Raw genomic sequence first — 19283 nt, 5'->3', positions numbered from 1 at the left:
TGTTCCAGAGCCTGCAGATCACCTGGGAACTGCACAGAGCTCCCAATCCCGGTGGGAGCCAAGCACCCCAGACTCCAGATCTTCTCTCCCACCAACGAGTCCAGGAAACTAGAGAAGGCTGGGAGCACAGGGAAGTAGCTGTCCCTCTGGCATCATCAGGTAAGCAGGCCCGCTTCCCGGCCTGTGTTCCAGAGCCTGCAGATCGCCTGGGAACTGCACAGAGCTCCCAATCCCGGCGGGAGCATCAGGTAAACAGGCCAGCTTCCCGGCCTGTGTTCCAGAGCCTGCAGATCGCACAGAGCTCCCAATCCCGGCGGGAGCCAAGCACCCCAGACTCCAGATCTTCTCTCCCACCAAAGAGACCAGGAAACTACAGGAGCCAGGGAGACCAGGGGAGTAGCAGTTCCGGATCAGGTACAACAGGATCCAGCATAGGGTCCAGGGGACCAGGTAGGAGGCTAAGTGCCCCAGATTCCTGTTCTTCTTCTCTACCCACGGACCAGCATTTGGACAAGGCATAGAAGAACCACCAGATTGCTGGACTTACTAGCACCCACCAAAAGGGAACTCTGGTCCCCAGACCAGGAAGGGGCTCTTTCTGCACCCACTAGAAGAAGAGATGGGAAAGAGACAATACAAAAACACAGTCAGCAACAGAAAAACAAATATGACACCGCCAGATTCTAGAGACTCCACACCAGCAAGACCCCAATATTGCAACGCGAAGGAAGCAGAAGAGAACGACCTTAAAAGCACTTTCATGAAAATGATAGAGGCCCTAAAAGAGGATATTGGAAAATCCCTCAAAGAAATGGAAGAAAAACAAACCAAAAAATGCAAGAAATGGAAGAAAAAACAAACCAAAAAATGCAAGAATTGGAAGAAAAAACAAACCAAAAAAGGCACGAAATGGAAGAAGAAATGAAGCAAAAAATGCAAGAAATGGAAGAAAAAGCAAAGCAAAAAATGCAAGAATTAGAAGAAGAAACATACCAAATAAGGCAGGAAATGGAAGAAGAAACAAAGCAAAAAATGCAAGAAATAGTAGAAAAAACAAAGCAAAAAATGAAAAAAATGGAGGAAGAAACAAACCAAAAAAGGCAGGAAATGGAAGAAGAAACAAAGCACAAAATCCATGAAATGGAACAAAAAGCAAACCAAAAAATGCAAGAAATGGAAGAAAGAACAAACCAAAAAATTCATAAAAGGCAACAAACGGACGAACAGATAAACAGAAAATTGCAAGAAGCAATGCAAACGCTGCAAGGGTTGAAAACTGAAATAGAGTCACTAAAAAAAACACAATCTGAAGAAAGGCAGAAAATAGAAAAGCTGGACAAACAGTCAGGCACTACCAATACAAGCATTACCAACAGAATAGAAGAGATGGAAGAGAGAATCTCAAGTGTTGAAGATACATTAGGAGAAATGGATTTATCAACCAAAGAAAACCTTAAATCCAACAAATCCTTAACACAAAACATCCAGGAATTATGGGACACCATGAAAAGACCAAACCTAAGAATAATAGGTATAGAAGAAGGAGAAGAAATCCACCTCAAAGGGGCAGAAGGCATATTCAACAAAATCATAGAAGAAAACTTTCCCAACCTTAAGAAAGACATGCCAATGAAGGTACAAGAAGCCTACAGAACACCAAATAGAGTGGACCACAAAAAAATCCCTCGCCACATAATAATCAAGACCCCAAACATACAGAATAAAGAAAGAATATTAAGAGCAGCTAAGGAAAAAGGTCAAGTAACATATAAAGGCAGACCTATCAGAATTACACCTGATTTCTCCATGGAAACTCTGAAAGCCAGAAGGTCCTGGATAGATATTCTACCTACACTAAGAGACCATGGATGCCAGCCCAGACTACTATACCCGGCAAAGCTCTCAATCACTATAGACGGAGAAAACAAGATATTCCATGACAAAACTAGATTCAACCAATATGTGTCCACTAACCCAGCCCTACAGAAAATTTTGGAAGGAAAACTCCAACCCAAGGAAGCTAACTACAACCAGAAAAACATAAGCATTAGAGAATCCCTCTCTACCAACATCCAAAAGAACAAAGGGGTGAAATTCCACCCATAATTCCACCAACAACAACCATCGCAAATCGAAGAAGGATGAGCAATCAATGGTCATTAATATCCCTCAATATTAACGGCCTTAACTCACCCATAAAAAGACACAGACTAGCAGAATGGATTCGAAGACAGAACCCTTCCTTCTGCTGCATACAAGAAACACACCTCACCCTCAAAGACAGACATTACTTGAGAGTTAAAGGTTGGGAAAAAATTTTTCAATCAAATGGACCCAAGAAACAAGCAGGGGTAGCAATCCTAATATCTAACAAACTAGACTTTAAAATAAAATCAATCAAAAGAGATGAAGGAGGTCATTACATACTCATCACAGGTGAAACCCACCAAGATGAAGTGTCTATCCTGAACATCTATGCCCCCAATACAAAGGCATCCACATTCGTTAAAGAAACATTATTAGAACTTAAATCTCATCTAAAGCCCCACACAGTTATAGTGGGAGATTTCAACACACCACTCTCACCACTAGACAAGAATACCAGACAGAAACTCAACAAAGAAGCAAAGGGTCTAATAGAAGTAATGACCCAACTGGGATTAACAGATATCTATAGAACATTTCATCCACATAAAAAAGAATATACCTTCTTCTCACCACCACATGGAACCTTCTCAAAAATCGACCACATACTTGGCAACATATCAAACCTCAGCAGCTACAAAAAATTGGAATAACTCCATGCATCTTATCAGACCACCATGCCTTAAAATTAGAATTCAACAACAACACAAATTGCAGAAAACCTACAAACTCATGGAAATTGAATAATGCTCAACTGCACCATCCCTGGGTCAAAGAGGAAATAAAAAAAGAAATTAAAGACTTCCTCGAATTCAATGAGAATGAAGACACAACATACCCAAACCTATGGGACACTTTGAAAGCAGTGCTACGGGGAAGTTCATAGCACTAAGTGCTCACATGAAGAAACAGGAAAACAGTTATACCAGAGAATTAACATCACAGCTAAAAGCTCTAGAACACAAAGAAGCAAACTCCCCCAGAAGGAGTAGACGCCAGGAAATAATCAAATTGAGGGCTGAAATCAACAAAGTAGAAACCAGGAAAACAATACAAAGAATCAATGCAACGAAGAGTTGGTTCTTTGAGAAAATCAACAAGATAGACAAACCTTTGTCCAAACTTACCAAACAGCAGAGAGTGAACACACAAATTAACAAAATCAGAAATGAAAAGGGGGACATAACAACAGACTCTGAGGAAATCCAGAGAATCATTAGGTCATACTTTGAAAACCTGTACTCCACAAAATTCGAAAATTTAAAGGAAATGGATGACTTCCTGGACAGCTATCATTTGCCAAAACTAAATCAAGAACAGATAAGCAATTTAAATAGACCTATAACCCCTATGGAAATAGAAGCTGTCATCAAAAGTCTCCCAACCAAAAAAAGTCCAGGTCCAGATGGCCTCAGTGCTGAATTCTACCACAAATTCAAAGAACAGCTTATACCAATTCTTCTCAAAGTGTTCCACACAATAGAAGCAGAAGGGTCTTTGCCAAACTCTTTCTATGAGGCTTCAATAACCTTGATCCCCAAGCCACACAAAGATACAACCAAGAAAGAGAACTTCAGACCAATATCCCTCATGAACATTGATGCAAAAATACTCAATAAAATACTGGCAAATCGGATCCAAGAACACATCAAAACAATCATTCACCACGATCAAGTAGGTTTCATCCCAGGGATGCAGGGATGGTTCAACATACGAAAATCCATCAACGTAATCCACCATATAAACAAGCTGAAAAACAAAAATCACATGATCATCTCACTAGATGCTGAAAAAGCCTTTGACAAAATCCAACACCCCTTCATGATAAAGGTCTTGGAGAGATCTGGGATAACAGGGACATACTTAAACATAATAAAAGCCATATACAGTAAACCAACAGCCAACATCAAACTAAATGGACAGAAACTCAACGCAATTCCTCTAAAATCAGGAACAAAACAAGGCTGTCCACTCTCTCCATACCTTTTCAACATGGTACTTGAAGTTCTAGCTATAGCCATACGACAACAAAGGGGGATCAAGGGGATACAAATTGGGAAGGAAGAAGTCAAACTTTCACTGTTTGCAGACGATATGATAGTTTACATCAATGACCCAAAGAACTCTACCAGGGAACTCTTACAGCTGATTACCACCTTCAGCAAAGTGGCAGGTTACAAGATCAACTCAAGAAAGTCAGTAGCCCTACTATATACAGATGATAAAAGGGCTGAAAGAGAAATCAGAGAAACATCACCCTTTACAATTGCCACAAACAACATAAAATACCTTGGGGTAACGCTAACCAAACAAGTGAAAGACCTTTGTCTTTCGTAAGAACTTTGAATCTTTAAAGAAAGAAATTAAAGAAGCCCTCAGAAAATGGAAAGATCTCCCATGCTCTTGGATAGGTAGGATCAATGTAGTAAAAATGGCAATCCTGCCAAAAGCAATCTACAGATTCAATGCTATCCCCATTAAAATCCCAGCACAATTCTTCACAGACCTTGAAAGAACAATAATCAATTTTGTATGGAAAAACAAAAGACCCAGGATAGCCAAAACAACCCTGTTCAACAAGGCAACGTCCGGAGGCATCACCATCCCTGACCTCAAGCTCTATTATAGAGCTATAGTCCTGAAAACAGCTTGGTATTGGCACAAAAATAGACAGGCAGACCAATGGAATCGAATTGAAAATCCGGGTATTAACCCACACACGTACGAACATCTGATCTTTGACAAAGAAGCTAAAAATATACAATGGAATAAAGAAAGCATCTTCAACAAATGGTGCTGGCATAATTGAAGACTGGCATGTAGAAAAATGCGGATCGATCCATGTTTATCGCCATGCACAAAACTTAAGTCCAAATGGATCAAAGACCTCAACATAAATCCAGCCACACTGAACCTCTTAGAAGAGAAAGTGGGTGGTACCCTTGAACAAATTGGTACAGGAGACAGCTTCCTGAACATAACACCAGTAGCACAGACAGTGAGATCAACAATTAATAAATGGGACCTACTGAAACTGAGAAGCTTCTGTAGGGCAAAGGACACAGTCAGCAAGACAAAAAGGCAGCCCACAGAATGGGAAAAAATATTCACTAATCCCACATCTGACAGAGGGTTGATCTCCAAAATTTACAAAGAACTCAAGAAGCAAGTCTCCAAAACAGCAAAGGACCCAATTAAGAAGTGGGCTGCAGAACTAAATAGAGAGTTTTCAATAGAGGAGTCTAAAATGGCTGAGAGGCACTTGAGAAAGTGCTCAACATCCTTAGCCATCCGGGAAATGCAAATCAAAGCAACTCTGAGATACCATCTCACTCCTGTCAGAATGGCTAAAATCAAAAACACCAATGACAATTTATGCTGGAGAGGATGTGGTGAAAGGGGGACACTCCTCCATTGCTGGTGGGAGTGCCAACTGGTTCAGCCACTTTGGAAAGCACTATGGAGATTCCTCAGAAAAATGGGAATAAACCTACCACAAGACCCAGCAACTGCACTCTTAGGCATATATCCAAAAGATGCCCATTCATATAACAAAGATGTCTGTTCCACTATGTTCATAGCAGCTTTATTTGTAATAGCCAGAACTTGGAAGCAACCTAGATGTCCCTCACCCGAAGAATGGATAGAGAAAATGTGGTACATCTACACAATGGAGTACTATTCAGCAGAAAAAATAATGGAATCATGAGATTCGCAGGCAAATGGATGACACTAGAAGAAACCATCCTGAGTGAGGTAACCCAGTCACAAAAAGAGAAACATGGCATGTACTCTCTCATATATGGATTTTAGACATAGATCTGGGGAGTGCCAGCCTACAATCCTATTGCCAGAGAGTCTGGGAAACAGAAACTTCATTTACTGGCTGGTTAAGTACTGAGCTGAACTCAAGAAAGCCAGTATCAGAGAGGGAGGACTGATGATCAAAGGGATTAAGACTGGGCTGGTTGAACCCCCAGAAACAGCTGGCCAGACAAAGGTTAACTCTTGAATCCCAGGCATCAGCCTGGGAATCCAGCATGGGACTGATCAAGACCCCTGAATCTGGGTGTCAGTGAGGAGGCCTAGGTAATCTATTGAGCCTTGGACAGCAGATCAGTACCCATCCCAAGTATACACACGGACTCTGGACTCCCATAGAACAATGTGAGGTGCACTCTCACCCTGAACTCTTGGGGAAGGGTCTAGGCCCTGCCCTATATGAAATGACAGACTATGGACACCCCCATGGAGGGCCTCACCCTCCCTGGGGGAATGAGGGGATAACGGGGGGGGGTGATGGGGGGGAGGGCACGGGAGGAGGGGAGGGAAAGGGAGAGGGACCTCGTACTGACTTGTGAAGCAACCTTGTTTCTTATCTAAATTTAAAATGGAAAATAAAAAAAATTAATAAAAAAAATAAAGCATGTAGTTCCTCAAAAAAAAATCTTAACCAACTTTTGTTATCAGTTTGAGTATTTGGACTGTTTAGAGAGCTAAGTCTAATATTTGTTAGACTCTTTAAATTTTGTAGTAATATTTGAGTTCTAACAATAAATGTACTTACTGTGTTACTGTTTGTTGAATTATTTTGGTATTGTTTTTATAACTGACCTTGCTATTAAAGGAAATTTGAAGTAATTTACAGTTAGGAAATATTTAATTCAAAACAACAACATGGTTTAAGCCACAGAAACAGCTGACCTGAACAAGAAGGAGCTCTTGGACCCCAGACTAATGCCTGGGAGGACAGCATGGGACTGATCCAGACCCCCTGAATGTGGGTGTCAGTGAGGAGGCCTAGGCAATATATGGAGCCTTGGGTAGTAGATCAATATTTATCCCTGGCATACAAATGGACTTTGGGCTCCCATCCCAGAATGAGGGATTCTGTCTCAGCCTGGACACATGGGGGAGGGCCTAGCCCCAGCCCTGGATGAAATGACAGACACTGGAGATCCCCCATGGAGGGCCTCATCCTCTCTGGGAATCTGAGTAGGGATTGGGAGGGGGCTGGGGGGCTGGTGAAGGGGGTGGGGGTGGAGGGGAGGAAGAGGGAGCTGGGATTGACATGTGAAGCAAGCTTGTTTCCAATTTGAATTAAAAAAAGAAAAGAAAGAAAAGAAAACTTAGACTAAGACCTATTGACAGGATTACTACACATACTTGAAAATATTTGCAATACTGTCTTTGTAAATACTACCTTCAAACTGTTTAAAGAAAAATTTTTTTTACCTCAAAGGAGATGATTTGTTAGGTAAGATTACATAGTTGACTGGGAGCTTGAAAATAGCCTTTTATATAATAGTTTGACATGAAATCAAATAATTGAGTTTTTAAAACAAGATGCATGATCTGTGAATGACACCTTGACAAGATATTTTATAGGCGACTGAAAGTAAAATCAGGAGAAAGGAAGTGGGACTTCTTTAGTTGCTAGCGCTGAGGGAGGCTCCTTGCAATACTACTGCTTAATCCCTTATCAGTGTTTGGACAAACTACTGAACTACCCAGCACTCTGGAGACTTCCATACTTAGAAGCACAGTTCTGGTGTCTGCTGGATTCAGATGTTGGAGATAAGCCAAGAGGCCCAGAGCTGACTGAAAGAAGCATGAGAGCTTGTCTTTCCCATTTCCTTTGCTGCTCTCTCTTGGGCTTCACTGAGGATGCTTTAACGCTGCAGATAAAGGGTGTCAAGACTTGACAAGTGTGCCTAGGGCATTGTGCTCTCAGTCCATAGACATGCTTAAGCCAGTCAGAAAATGCATGACTGTTCCTTGTCAGACCTAGAACTGGCATTTCTGAGTAGGACAGCCACATCAGGAAAGGCAGCAGCTGTGGCCAGAGGAGGGTTCTGTTTCTCTTGTACTTTGTTTTCTTGAGAGGGCTCTTTGATCCTCAGATTTGATTTGATTTTTTTCAAAGTAACTTCATTTAAATTTGCTCATGTTCAGAAGTCCCCTGCAAAGCTTTACTCCGGGAACCCACGCCCAATAAATTCCAGGGACACAAACAACAGCTTTAATAAATGGAACTGGGCCTCTAAACCCCATGTTCCTATTGTGTGAGACCAGTAATTAATAACAATTACTTACTAATTATTAATTACTACTTTCAAATCAGTAACTTTATCTTTGACTAGCAAATGTTCCTTGATAGTATTAAGGGCAACTTGCGTAACTGTCAGATTTGGGTGATTCAGTGTCAAAGTTATCTATTCCCGTTTACATCCTTGTTGTTGTACTTTAGATATGCCACCATCGGGTGGGTCACAAGTTTGCCCATAGAAGATTGATAAGCATAGATACAAAAAATTATATATGGATATTAATACAGTAGTACATTTATGAATAGAAATTTTAAAACATACATATTATAATATTTAATTGTATTTTTGAAAATGTTTTTGTAAATGAGGTAACTCATCTTTGTGCTGTATAAATATTTAGAAGTAGAGAAAAAGTAAAATTTAAACTTCATCCCATCATCACACATTACTATTACTATTAACATTTGTTTTCTTTTCTTCAAGACTTTTTATGTACACTTTCTATGTATTTTACTTTCGTAATGAACTGGATGTCAACAGAAATATTTAGCTGTATTAGTACTGTGTATATCGTATTATAACTTCCAAACTTTCTGTAATTGCCTCTTGACTTTTTACTTTTCCATTGGTAGAAGTCTTCCATGTACCATCATTGGCCTTTTGGTATATATGTATGGTTCTTACTTTCACAGCCATCAGGTGTATTCTCCGTTTCTGTGTGCTATCAACAGTGCCATTATAGTGTTACATCTGTGCCTTCTGTATATCCTAATGTAAGGGAACTTCCATTGTAGCTCCAAGTAATTGGATATTTAATATTTCTCCAATTACAGTATTTCTATAAAAAAATTGAACTCTGTTTCCAACTACAAATGAAAATGAATTAACAGATTTCTTGTTATTTTAATATCCTGTGGGTATTGTATAAAGTTATACATTTAGATTATATAATCATATAACATGTAAGCATTTAAGAACCTACAATATTGTGAGGTAGCATTGCATATATCATATCAAATAATTATTTTTCTTCTTTGTAGCATTGAGCATTGTATTGAAGAAATACAGTCTGAAGTAAACAAACTCTGTCCAGATGTGCAGCTGCAAACAACAAGTGACTGCTTCAAATGGCTAACTAGCTGTAATTATAATTCATCTAAGTCGCCGTTCATTCCCCAAGGAGATTTGATAAAGTTCCTCAAAATAATGGTAAAAAAATTACTTGTTTTATGGTAGAGTGGGAAGCATGAAATACAACTAGTTGAATTGTAATATGTAAACATTTATTATATTGCTAATATTATCCTGTCTGCTATAGGGTCTTTGGTTTGGGGTATGTTTTTGTCCTTTTGTTTTTGTTGTTGACTCAGTTTCTTTCACCACCAAACTCTATAACATATTTTTAAAACTATTTTTAGCACCAAAGTAAGTTGTGTGGAAATTGAGGTTAAAAATCCTCCTTTCTGAGTGACAACTGATCCGCAGTTGTCTCCCAAGAGTTCACCCTCATTAGAGTTTGTGCTCTTTCCCAGGGCTAATTTTCCCTGTGCTCAAAGCAAAGACAGTAAGAACCCCTTAGTTGTATCTATGAAGTTACCTTATCGCTCATCCTCTCATTCCGAACTTACAAGAATACCTACTTTCGTTTTCTTTTATTTCAGTGGAAGCAGAAATGTGTGCAAGACCACTGTTAATTGTTGATCATTTTTTATTGCTGGCCATCTACTTGAAAGAAGTTTTTCGTTAACTTCCAACAAGAATAGTTACTATTATACACACATCTATGATGCTAGCGAGGTCTCGAAAACAGATTCTCATAGAAACAGCACAATTTTTAGGAAGCAGAATTTCTTTAGCTATGGTTTTAATTTAATTGAGTAGGGAGAAAAGGACTGTTTTTTGTTCTGACATCAAAAACACTGACCAAAGCAGATGTGGAAAATATCTTGAGGTTTAGGTGGTTTAGGATGACAGAATCAGATGAAAATAGTTTTGTCTGTTCTTATTATTACAGTTGTCTCTTTCATGCTTATGAAGTAATACAAGGAAGATAAATTAGGAAGACTGTGTGTCCTGAAGCCTTAACCTTTAAACAAATTCCTCTCACACATTATCTCATAAAGGTGGAGCCTTGAAGAATAAATATGAGTGTAGTTATTCCTTTCATTTCTGTTAAGAGCCATGTGTATTGTATTTCACTAATGTTGGTGTCCTGATGCTTTCTCAGCTAATTAAAAGCAAAGGATTTCAATTGTCTTACTCTATCACACATAAGTCATTCTCTAGTCACTGCAAAGGCCACCTTAGTTTTGCTCAAACTCAGGTTTTCTCTTGTTTTTTGTTTAATTGATCATGTTGTTTTTGAGGAAATAACAATGTTATTAAAACAAAGTCAAGTTAAAATAACTATCAATTTTTACATGTTAATTGTGTCAGTCTTGATGGCATTTTCATGTCTTTTATTCTACAAAGAATTATTAATTAGGTAAGAAACTGGTTCTTACTCTAATAGTTACACTAATGTTATTTTTAAATTTTAAGTAATCATACAAACATATGTTTTCAACCTCTGTAGTCTATTGGTTTTTGTTTGATCAAATATTTACAATTATTAGCTGGCTTAAGAGAAACATAAAGGTGAGATGTTATAGCACATTTGATTCCTTGAACTGTCTTAGTGCGGCTGGGTCCCAGACTCTGTTAGAACATTTCCTTTCTAGAAATACATGAAAAACTGGACATTATGTGTGGTGAGAGATGTGGAGAAGGTGGAGAAGAGGAGGCTGAGTGTCTATGCTCGGTCATGTCCCTTACTCCAGAACTCACATTTCTAGCATGTCAGTATCCTTACCCAGAAATTAGACTTTTAGAGCTTTCAAGTATCAGGGTCACAGAGTTTTCCTTGTGAATAAACCAAAGAATATATGGAAAAGCTTTTTATATAATAAAATATGGATATTTGCCATAATTATTAAAATAGCACATTAAATGTGCATTGTAGTACTTAGAGTGAATGAGAGCCAATTCCAGGACTTTATCTAGTTGTTCAAGTTTGAATTGCATATACTACCTGTGCTATCCTTATCAATAAGACATTTCAAAGCCGGCCTAATTTTTATGTCCCTAAAGCCTTGCTTCCATTTCTTTCTAATGAGCTTGTTTTTCCTCACAGAATATGAACTAATTTCAGTATTGACTGAAATGGATGTAATTAGGGAAGTCATCATGTATAGAGAATGTGTGTGCAATTCGGAGGCCAAAAAGAAAGTAATTTTTTTTTATTATTCCTAATTACACACACCATTGTTTTCTACCAGCATAGAAAGATTCAAGGAATAATTCCCTCGCATCTTTTGGGGAGCCTTTCTGAAGATTTCTTTATCCCATTTTGAGTTAGTGATTTCTTTGGAGAGAACAGAAATATTCTCAGATTAATTTTTAAAGTAAAAATCTTTCTTAACATGGTTTTCAACAATGCATTTAAATGAAAGTTGGAATCTTCTATGTATTAAGTTTTATTTCTCAGGATGGTAGCTATTAGTAACCCCTGGGCACCAACTATATTTAATGACTTCTTTTCTAGAATTATCTTAAGGATTGTATTTTGTTTGAGGTTTTATAATAAGTATATTCACTCAGGCAGGAATTAATTGGGGCATGATCTTGATTTTGTTTTGTCTTAGGAACTCATTTTTCTCCAAAAGCTGTATATTTAGAAATGTTTAAGTTTCAGCCGGGTGGTGCACACCTTTAATCCTAGCACTCGGGAGGCAGAGACAGGCGGATCTCTGTGAGTTCGAGGCTAGGCTGGACCGACAGCCTCCAAAACAATACAGAGAAACCTTGTCTCGTAAAACCAAAAAAAAAAAAAAAAAAAAGAAAGAAATGTTTAAGTTTAAGTTTCAGCTTTGCTACAGTTCAGGTTACAGAGAATATTGAGGGCTAAAAGGTATATATCCAAAAGTATAATTTAACAGATAGCCAATCAACTGGACTTTACAAAATTAAGTTTATATAAGTTAAGACATCCTATATTGTCAACATTGATTAAATTCCAAATGCAATACAGAAATATATTGAGGAGTGTAGGACAGTCATTCTTAATTTTAATCAATTATGAAAATATGTATTTAGAAATTGTTTTGTTATACTTAGATGTAATTCCTTGTTTACTGTTGAAATTTCCTTTTATCAGAAAGGCTTATTGAATAGTGAAGAAAATCAAGAAGAAATGATCCTGGATTTACTCTGGGACCTCTCCTGTCGGAGCAGCATCTCATTCCTGTCGCCCCTAGGTGGGACCTCCTTCTGCTTCCTCTCCAGGACGTCTCTGCACTCTGTTGAAGATTACTCCTCTGTGGACGTAAAGTCTGTTTGGGATGATGTAAGATTACATCTTCGACGCTTCTTAGTGAACAGGCTAGAAAGCCATAATGAGATCAACAGCTCACAACAAAGAATAGAACTGAAGAGTCAATGTATGAAGCAGCTCCTCCTGCTCTACCCAGAACCAGACGTGCTTGTCAAGTACCAGAGCATCCAGAAGAGACAGCTGGCCAAGGTCCTACAGAACTCCCTCCCTCCCTGCAACAGAGATGCAGATTTAGAGGCGATTGCTCATGGGTACCACTGTGCAATGGCCACGTTATACGCAATGATAAAAGAGGACTTCAACATACTACGTGAAATTTTAGCTCCCTCCTCAATGGTGCAATTCATTAAAGAAACTTACCTGGATACAGTTACAGAAGAAATGGCAAAAATTCTTGAAAGTTTTTGTGAGCTGCAGTTGAAAGAACATGCTGTTCCTGGAGTTAAGACAAGCGAGAGCTGCAGCAAACGCAGAGGAACAGTACAGGCTTTGGGTTAGTGCCATTTACATTTCTGTTATTTTTACTTTAGCCTTTTGCTTCTTTAAGTTTTCGGGCTTTTCTGTTGTCAATATCTGGTGAAATCCCATGGCAAGCTTCAGCATAAACCAGAAAGTAGATGACATGAGCTTTCAGCTCATGCATTCCTTTTTCTGGAGGTGTAGTCATGGAAGTAGTGTGTCTCTTGTTGAACTGTTAGTGATACTGAACTTGGAAGTCATATATAAAAAATAAAGTTTTATTTTCAGGAATGCATAAAATGAATGACAAAAAGTATTAGCTAAAAGAAACTCACGTGTACGTGCACGTATAAATACATGTGCAAATATATGTACATCAGAAGGGAATCAACTTTATTGTGTTATATCTTCCAAAGCTAAAACAGTGTTATTAAATAACCATTGTGGAAAATTGCCTTAATTTACATTAACTAAAATTAGAAGTCAAAAAATTACATTGTAGTCAGCCAATTCTTATACATACAAATTATAAATATTAATCATAAAATATCTTTATTGCTCAGGAGTACTTTATAAATCATTATTTAAAATCTTTGTTTTATTTACAACATATACAATACAATATGGCTTAAAATTCCTAGTTTTATTCAAAATATTAAAGTATAAAAAGAGAAAATATATAACACCATAATAAACTTTCTTGTTATGGTTTTAATTTTGCACTAGTGGAGAAAAAAATCAAAGTAAAAATGTGATTGTTTTATTATCAATCATGAAACACTAAGGAATTTTCATTTCTAAAAGAGTTCCTGAACTATATTATTTAAGTGTTTGAAAATTATCCATTGGTGAATTATTTATGTGTCAGTTGACATTTTCTATATACTATATATTTTACCTATCTTTGTTAATAAGATACCAGGAAACCAAAATAATGTGAGAGATTCGTTTTCCCAAAATTGCAGTCTTTTCTTTGGATGCTAACTCACACTGTGTAACAGACAAGTCAATTAGCAGATGACAGTGACAGTGTGGTCATCGGATTCAACAGCACTGTGGGTTTGCGCACACAGTTTTGAGATCCATTTCATGCTGTGTTTGCTTTCTAAATATATTGTATATACATATTTTTAACTCCTGCCTACTTATAATGTGTTTTGTATACAAAACTTTTCTCTGGGCTAACTACAGTTTATAATGGGAGATAAGATCACCCAGTTTAAAGTATGTATAAATTGCTGATGAGACTTAGGCTGCTATAGAGACAGAGTATGTAAGCCCACTTTAATACTGGAGTTGGAAATACTTCCCACAAACTTAATTACATTGATCTGTTACCTGAACTCTCATAGTAATCACTTTGAAATGAATGCTTTCCATATGTTAGGCACTGTGCTGCGGGTGGCCTAGTCTTTCTAAACCCAATTTTACATACAAAAATAAAAACTTACGTTAACTTACTCTGGGTTGTTTGGGTTAGTCTGGATTCATATTCCCACTGAGGATTCGTATGCAGGCTTTGTGTGTGTGTGTGTGTGTGTGTGTGTGTGTGTGTTGTATAACACCTGTTTTCAACTACCACACTATTGGATTGTGTCTCAAATTATAGAATTTAATGTTTTGTCATCAATTATAGAAATTTCAAACATTCTTGGTCAGGTGGGCCACCTGAAAATAGTTTAGTCCAGCTTTATTGACTGTGTGTCAAATGATTCATTTAGCAGAACCCATATTTAAGTTTCTGAGCCAGACACTGAGTTAGTAGGAAAACAAATGAGTCGTGACTACCACATGAGAAACACTCAGTAGCTCAACAGACCTGTCATGGTTTTGTTTCTTCCCAGAACACAATTGTTTTGATCCAATGACAAAATGCTGTTTATTAACAAATTATAACTTTAAGAAGCAATAATTTAATTCCTTTTGGGATGAAATCTGGATTGGCCGAGTGGGAAAGTATTATCCTTAATATATTTATGACTATAGAAAGAGCATTTCTTATTTCAAAATTTACTGGTTCACATAGGGACTTATATTATCTTACTTAATTCTAGCCACCTGACAAGGTTGTTGCCATTAGTATCTCCATTAAACAATGGGAACACTGAATGGAGAGTCTGAGTAATAGCCTCAAGGTCACAAGTGAACTCAGTCAGATCAATGTCTGTGTGACTTCAGATCCCTTACACTGTGACCACACTCTTCTGACTACACCCATTGAAGAACGTGCCTCAGTTGTCTGTGTTCTCGTTGTCAGTGTGGTGACTGTTTTACTCTGCTCCACTCTTCTCTGAAAAGAACACAACTGCAGTCTGAAATTCTTTTGTTTTCTTTCCTCTTTTGCAATCTATTACTGTTTCCCGAGCTGTGTGTGTACGTCATCTACACAAATACCTCCAGGTCCTTTCTGAGCTAAGACGGTTTGGACCTACTGAGTTTCTAACTGCCTCTGATTTTATGTTGTGATTGGACATTCTTCCCACCGTAGGCTGTGAATCCTGTCTATTACTTGACCATTAAAGAAATGATTGCTGCTTGTCATGATGTGTAAGACTCTACTCACGTGAGTTCATTTAATCTCTTGAACAGTTTTTCATATTTTATATGGGGAAGCTGAGGCCAGGAGAGGAAATATTCTCACAGCTACACTGCTACTAAGTCACAGGAAGGACCTTCCTTGGTTGTATAGTGACGCCCTCTCCCCCTCCCCCCTCCCTTTCACCCCTCCCCCTCCCTCCCTCCCCCTCCATTTCCCCCTCCCCCCTCTTCCACTTCCCCCTTCCTCCCCCTCCCCTCCCCCTCCCCCTTCCTCCCCTGTCCCCCTTCCCCCTTTCCTCCCCCCCTTTTTTTTCTGTTTTTTCAGTACTGGAGATAAACTCAGGTCTTTGCACGTGTTAGGCAAATATGAGGAACATATCAGGCCCTGGTGTATTACCCTGACATGCCACAAACCCATTTGTCAGAAACAGCATGAAACGCTTTAACTCTTACTGTAAAAAAAAACTTATTTGGTAAACACGTAATATTTTGTCTTTATTTTCCCATTCCTGGTTCTGTATACTACTCAGCAAATATTCTTGCTTTTCCTTTTTATTGGTAATGATTGCTAGCTGACTTAGGATTGGCTTTCGCCTCAGAGCTGATGAGGTGTGGTCTCTGCTGTGCTTGCTTAGTTGGACTTTCTCGCAGTAGAGCTCATGGAGGCCGCGGAGAGTGATATCTGGCTGTAAGCAACTCAGGTGCCCGCGCGCACGCGTGTACACACACACACATGTATATACATCCACCTATGTATGCATGTCTCTTTTATATTCACACAGATTTGACCATTTCCTTCGAGCATCTGTAGGTACATTTGATATCTGATGTTAATATAAACGTTTTAGAATATTTTCAAGTTAGTGATCTTTTCTAGAAAAAAATATTTTCTGGAGTGTAGGGAGAGATCTTATGTACCTGTAGCACTGACCACGCCAGTTTGGACGCGGGGATAAAGAGCTGGGGGAAAGAGATGTGCTCTCTCTTGGGGTTCGGGTCGGGTCTCGGAGAGTTCTGACCTTGAGTTCTCCCTAATAAAATGCCATATGACATCCCTATCCTGTCTAGGCTAATCCTCCTCAATACTGAAATCTGTTACTTTGTTATTATGATCGCTGTTACTAAATAGCAACACTCCATAGCCCAGGCAGGACCTGAACTTCCATGTGTCCGCAGCTTACCTGCCTTCCTAGTATGGATAGGAGGCCTTTTTCCGTTGTGTAGTGTGCCTTGCTGTTCTGTGTGTGTGTGTGTTTTTTTTTTTTTTTTTGGTTTTTACGAGACAGGGTTTCTCTGTATTGTTGGGGCTCCATTTTTGCAACACTGGAGAGTTAGCTCTGTCACTGAGTCAAATGCCTTGCCCACGCTTCCCGAGGAGCTCATGAACCACGACTTTTCCCATAGCCTTATTGTTATTTGTACTTTTATTGTTCCTCCTCTCATATTGTGAGGAAAGTATTATTATTTTTATTTACTTTTCAAGACAGGGTGTCTTTGTTTATCTCTGGCTGTGCTGGAACTCACTTTGTATTCTGGGCTGGCCTCGAACCCCAAGAGGTCTGCCTGCCTCTGCCTCATGAGTGCTGGGATGAAAGGTGTGCACCACCACCACCCGGCAAGTGTTATTTCTTCAATGTTGGGCATACTATTTTCTGTTTTCATTGAAAGGCCTGAAGACCATGATGAGCAGACTCAGGAAGCCTGAGATTTGCAGTTAGCATCTAGCTTATAACTAGATTGTTTCTTGTAGGTCAGATCTTGTTTACATGTGTTCATATTTGATCCCGGCTTAGGAGAATCATTTCTATGTCTAAGTTTGTGATTACTGAGGAAATGAATTTTAATTTTAAAATTTTATTATTCCCTTTGTGTTTAAAAGGACTATTTTAAATATTTGGGGAACATAGTTGTTTATGAGTAGTATATTTCAGTTCAATTAATGCTCTATATTTTAATAATGAAACATGCAACTAGAGTGGAAGTCTAGAATAAATGTTGTAACTCCTTCCATTTTTTTATCAAAGTTTTCCATTTACTTTACATACTAACCATGGCTTCCCCTCCCTCCTCTCCTCCTATTCCCTACCCTCCTTCCATCTACCCCACCATCCTCTCTTCTTCTGTCTCTGTTTAGGAAGGGGCAGGCCTCCCACAGGAGGAGTCAACGAAGCATGGCATGTCAGTTCAGGCCATACCAAGCTGCTCGCCCTGCATCTAGGCCATACCAAGCGTGGGGAATAGGTTCACAACATCCATCGAGAATGCCAGGGACAGGTGCTGGTCCCATAGCTACAAAGGCTGGTTCCAAACCACTGTCCCCAGGTGTTTAGTACAATTGAAGGTGTGGAGCAAGTAAGCCTCACCCAGTCCCGCCCCAGAAAGCCAGGTGAGTGGCCTATGCCTATAATTCTAAACCCCAGAAGGCCGAGGCCAGTCTGAGATGCATTACATAGCAAGACTCTTTCAAAAAGCAAACCAAAACCAGTAGGGCCGATCTGTGATCTGGACTTCTAGGAACGCTGAGCCAGAAGATTCAAAAGTTCAAGGCCAGTCTGGAAAACTTAACCATGGCTATAAACAAACAAACAAACAAACAAACAGGTTAGTATCTGAGTGGCAGAGAGCTTGTCCACTAGAGGCAAAGCCCTAGATTCTGTCCACAGTTCCACAAAACTAGGAGGCAAGAAAAATGACCTTCAGGGCAAAGAAGGCCCTTCTGGAAGGCAGCGTGATGCTGTGATTTTAGACAGGAAACATTCTGAAGTAAGCCAGTAGAAGCCACCCTACACCCAGGCCGTCCTATGCCTCCAGTGGCTGTGACCAAGAAAGGGTGAAGTTTGTCTGGGTGAGCACATAAGCCACAGGCCAGAGGAAGAGTTAGCTGAGTGTTGTTCCAGAGGAACCTCTCCTCAGGGAGAAGTTAGGAGCTCCATGACCAATTACCCTTACCTAGTTCTCCACAACTAGAAGGTACAACTGTAAATAACACAAAATGGTAAATGAGGTAAAATAACAACACCAATGCCTATTAAGTCATCAGTTTTGTTTTTTAAAGTATTAGCCTTCCAGGGTTTTTATTGGTGTTTGGTTGTTGTGAGTACTGATAAATTATATTATTAATGGGCACTTGTCCCCCAATTTTTTTATACCATAGTTGCTGTTTTCAGGGGCAACACTGGTATCTATACCTTGTTTGCAATTGCTTCATATTAAGAAGGTAAAAAGTACAGTTTGATTATAGGTCATCTCTTGCGACTTTGATAGACTGGTGCAGCAACCCCTTGCTTTGGAACCTTTGCTAATTCATTTAACCTTGGAAAATTTGACAGGCTGGCAGTAGATAATATCCAAGGATCCTTTGAATTCTAAACATTTTTCTGGTTCTACAATGAGGGTGTAGGCCTACAGTTTGATGTCAAGAATAACCAAATTTGTACTCTCTCTTTATGTCTTAAAGTAATCCCAGTAATGCATTTTCTTGTCTTCCTTTTATCTCAGAACCATGTTTGCTTCATGTTTAGTCTCGAGGATCTTTTAGTGGGAGAATTTCTGAACAGGTAATTGAAAATTTGAACCACATACAAGACTTAAACATTTATTACTCTGTATTGTATTGTTGATTAGAAAGGATTCTTTATGCCTAACTCCATGGAAGAGTTCAATATGCAGAGATTAATAATGGTGTTCTTCTTACCCACAGAAGAGCCCATTGTTTTCTG

The 19283-nt window shown here is 38.9% G+C and overlaps 1 protein-coding gene across 3 annotated transcripts in view; it reads left to right on the top strand.

The window, feature by feature from the left end:
• The window catches only part of Kiaa0825 (KIAA0825 ortholog), a 446177-nt gene that overhangs the window by 64406 nt on the left and 362488 nt on the right, over window positions 1-19283 (top strand). For all 3 annotated transcript variants that reach the window (XM_040729084.1, XM_013125179.3, XM_040729085.1), the window contains 2 exons: window positions 9236-9404; window positions 12391-13060. In XM_040729084.1, coding sequence (XP_040585018.1) covers window positions 9236-9404; window positions 12391-13060 — 839 coding nt within the window. The remainder of the gene's footprint in view (window positions 1-9235; window positions 9405-12390; window positions 13061-19283) is intronic.

Source organism: Mesocricetus auratus, unplaced genomic scaffold (genome assembly GCF_017639785.1).
Source record: "Mesocricetus auratus isolate SY011 unplaced genomic scaffold, BCM_Maur_2.0 Super-Scaffold_100020, whole genome shotgun sequence".
Classification (NCBI taxonomy): Eukaryota; Metazoa; Chordata; class Mammalia; order Rodentia; family Cricetidae; genus Mesocricetus; species Mesocricetus auratus.
This window is presented reverse-complemented; position numbering and strand designations above follow the sequence as displayed.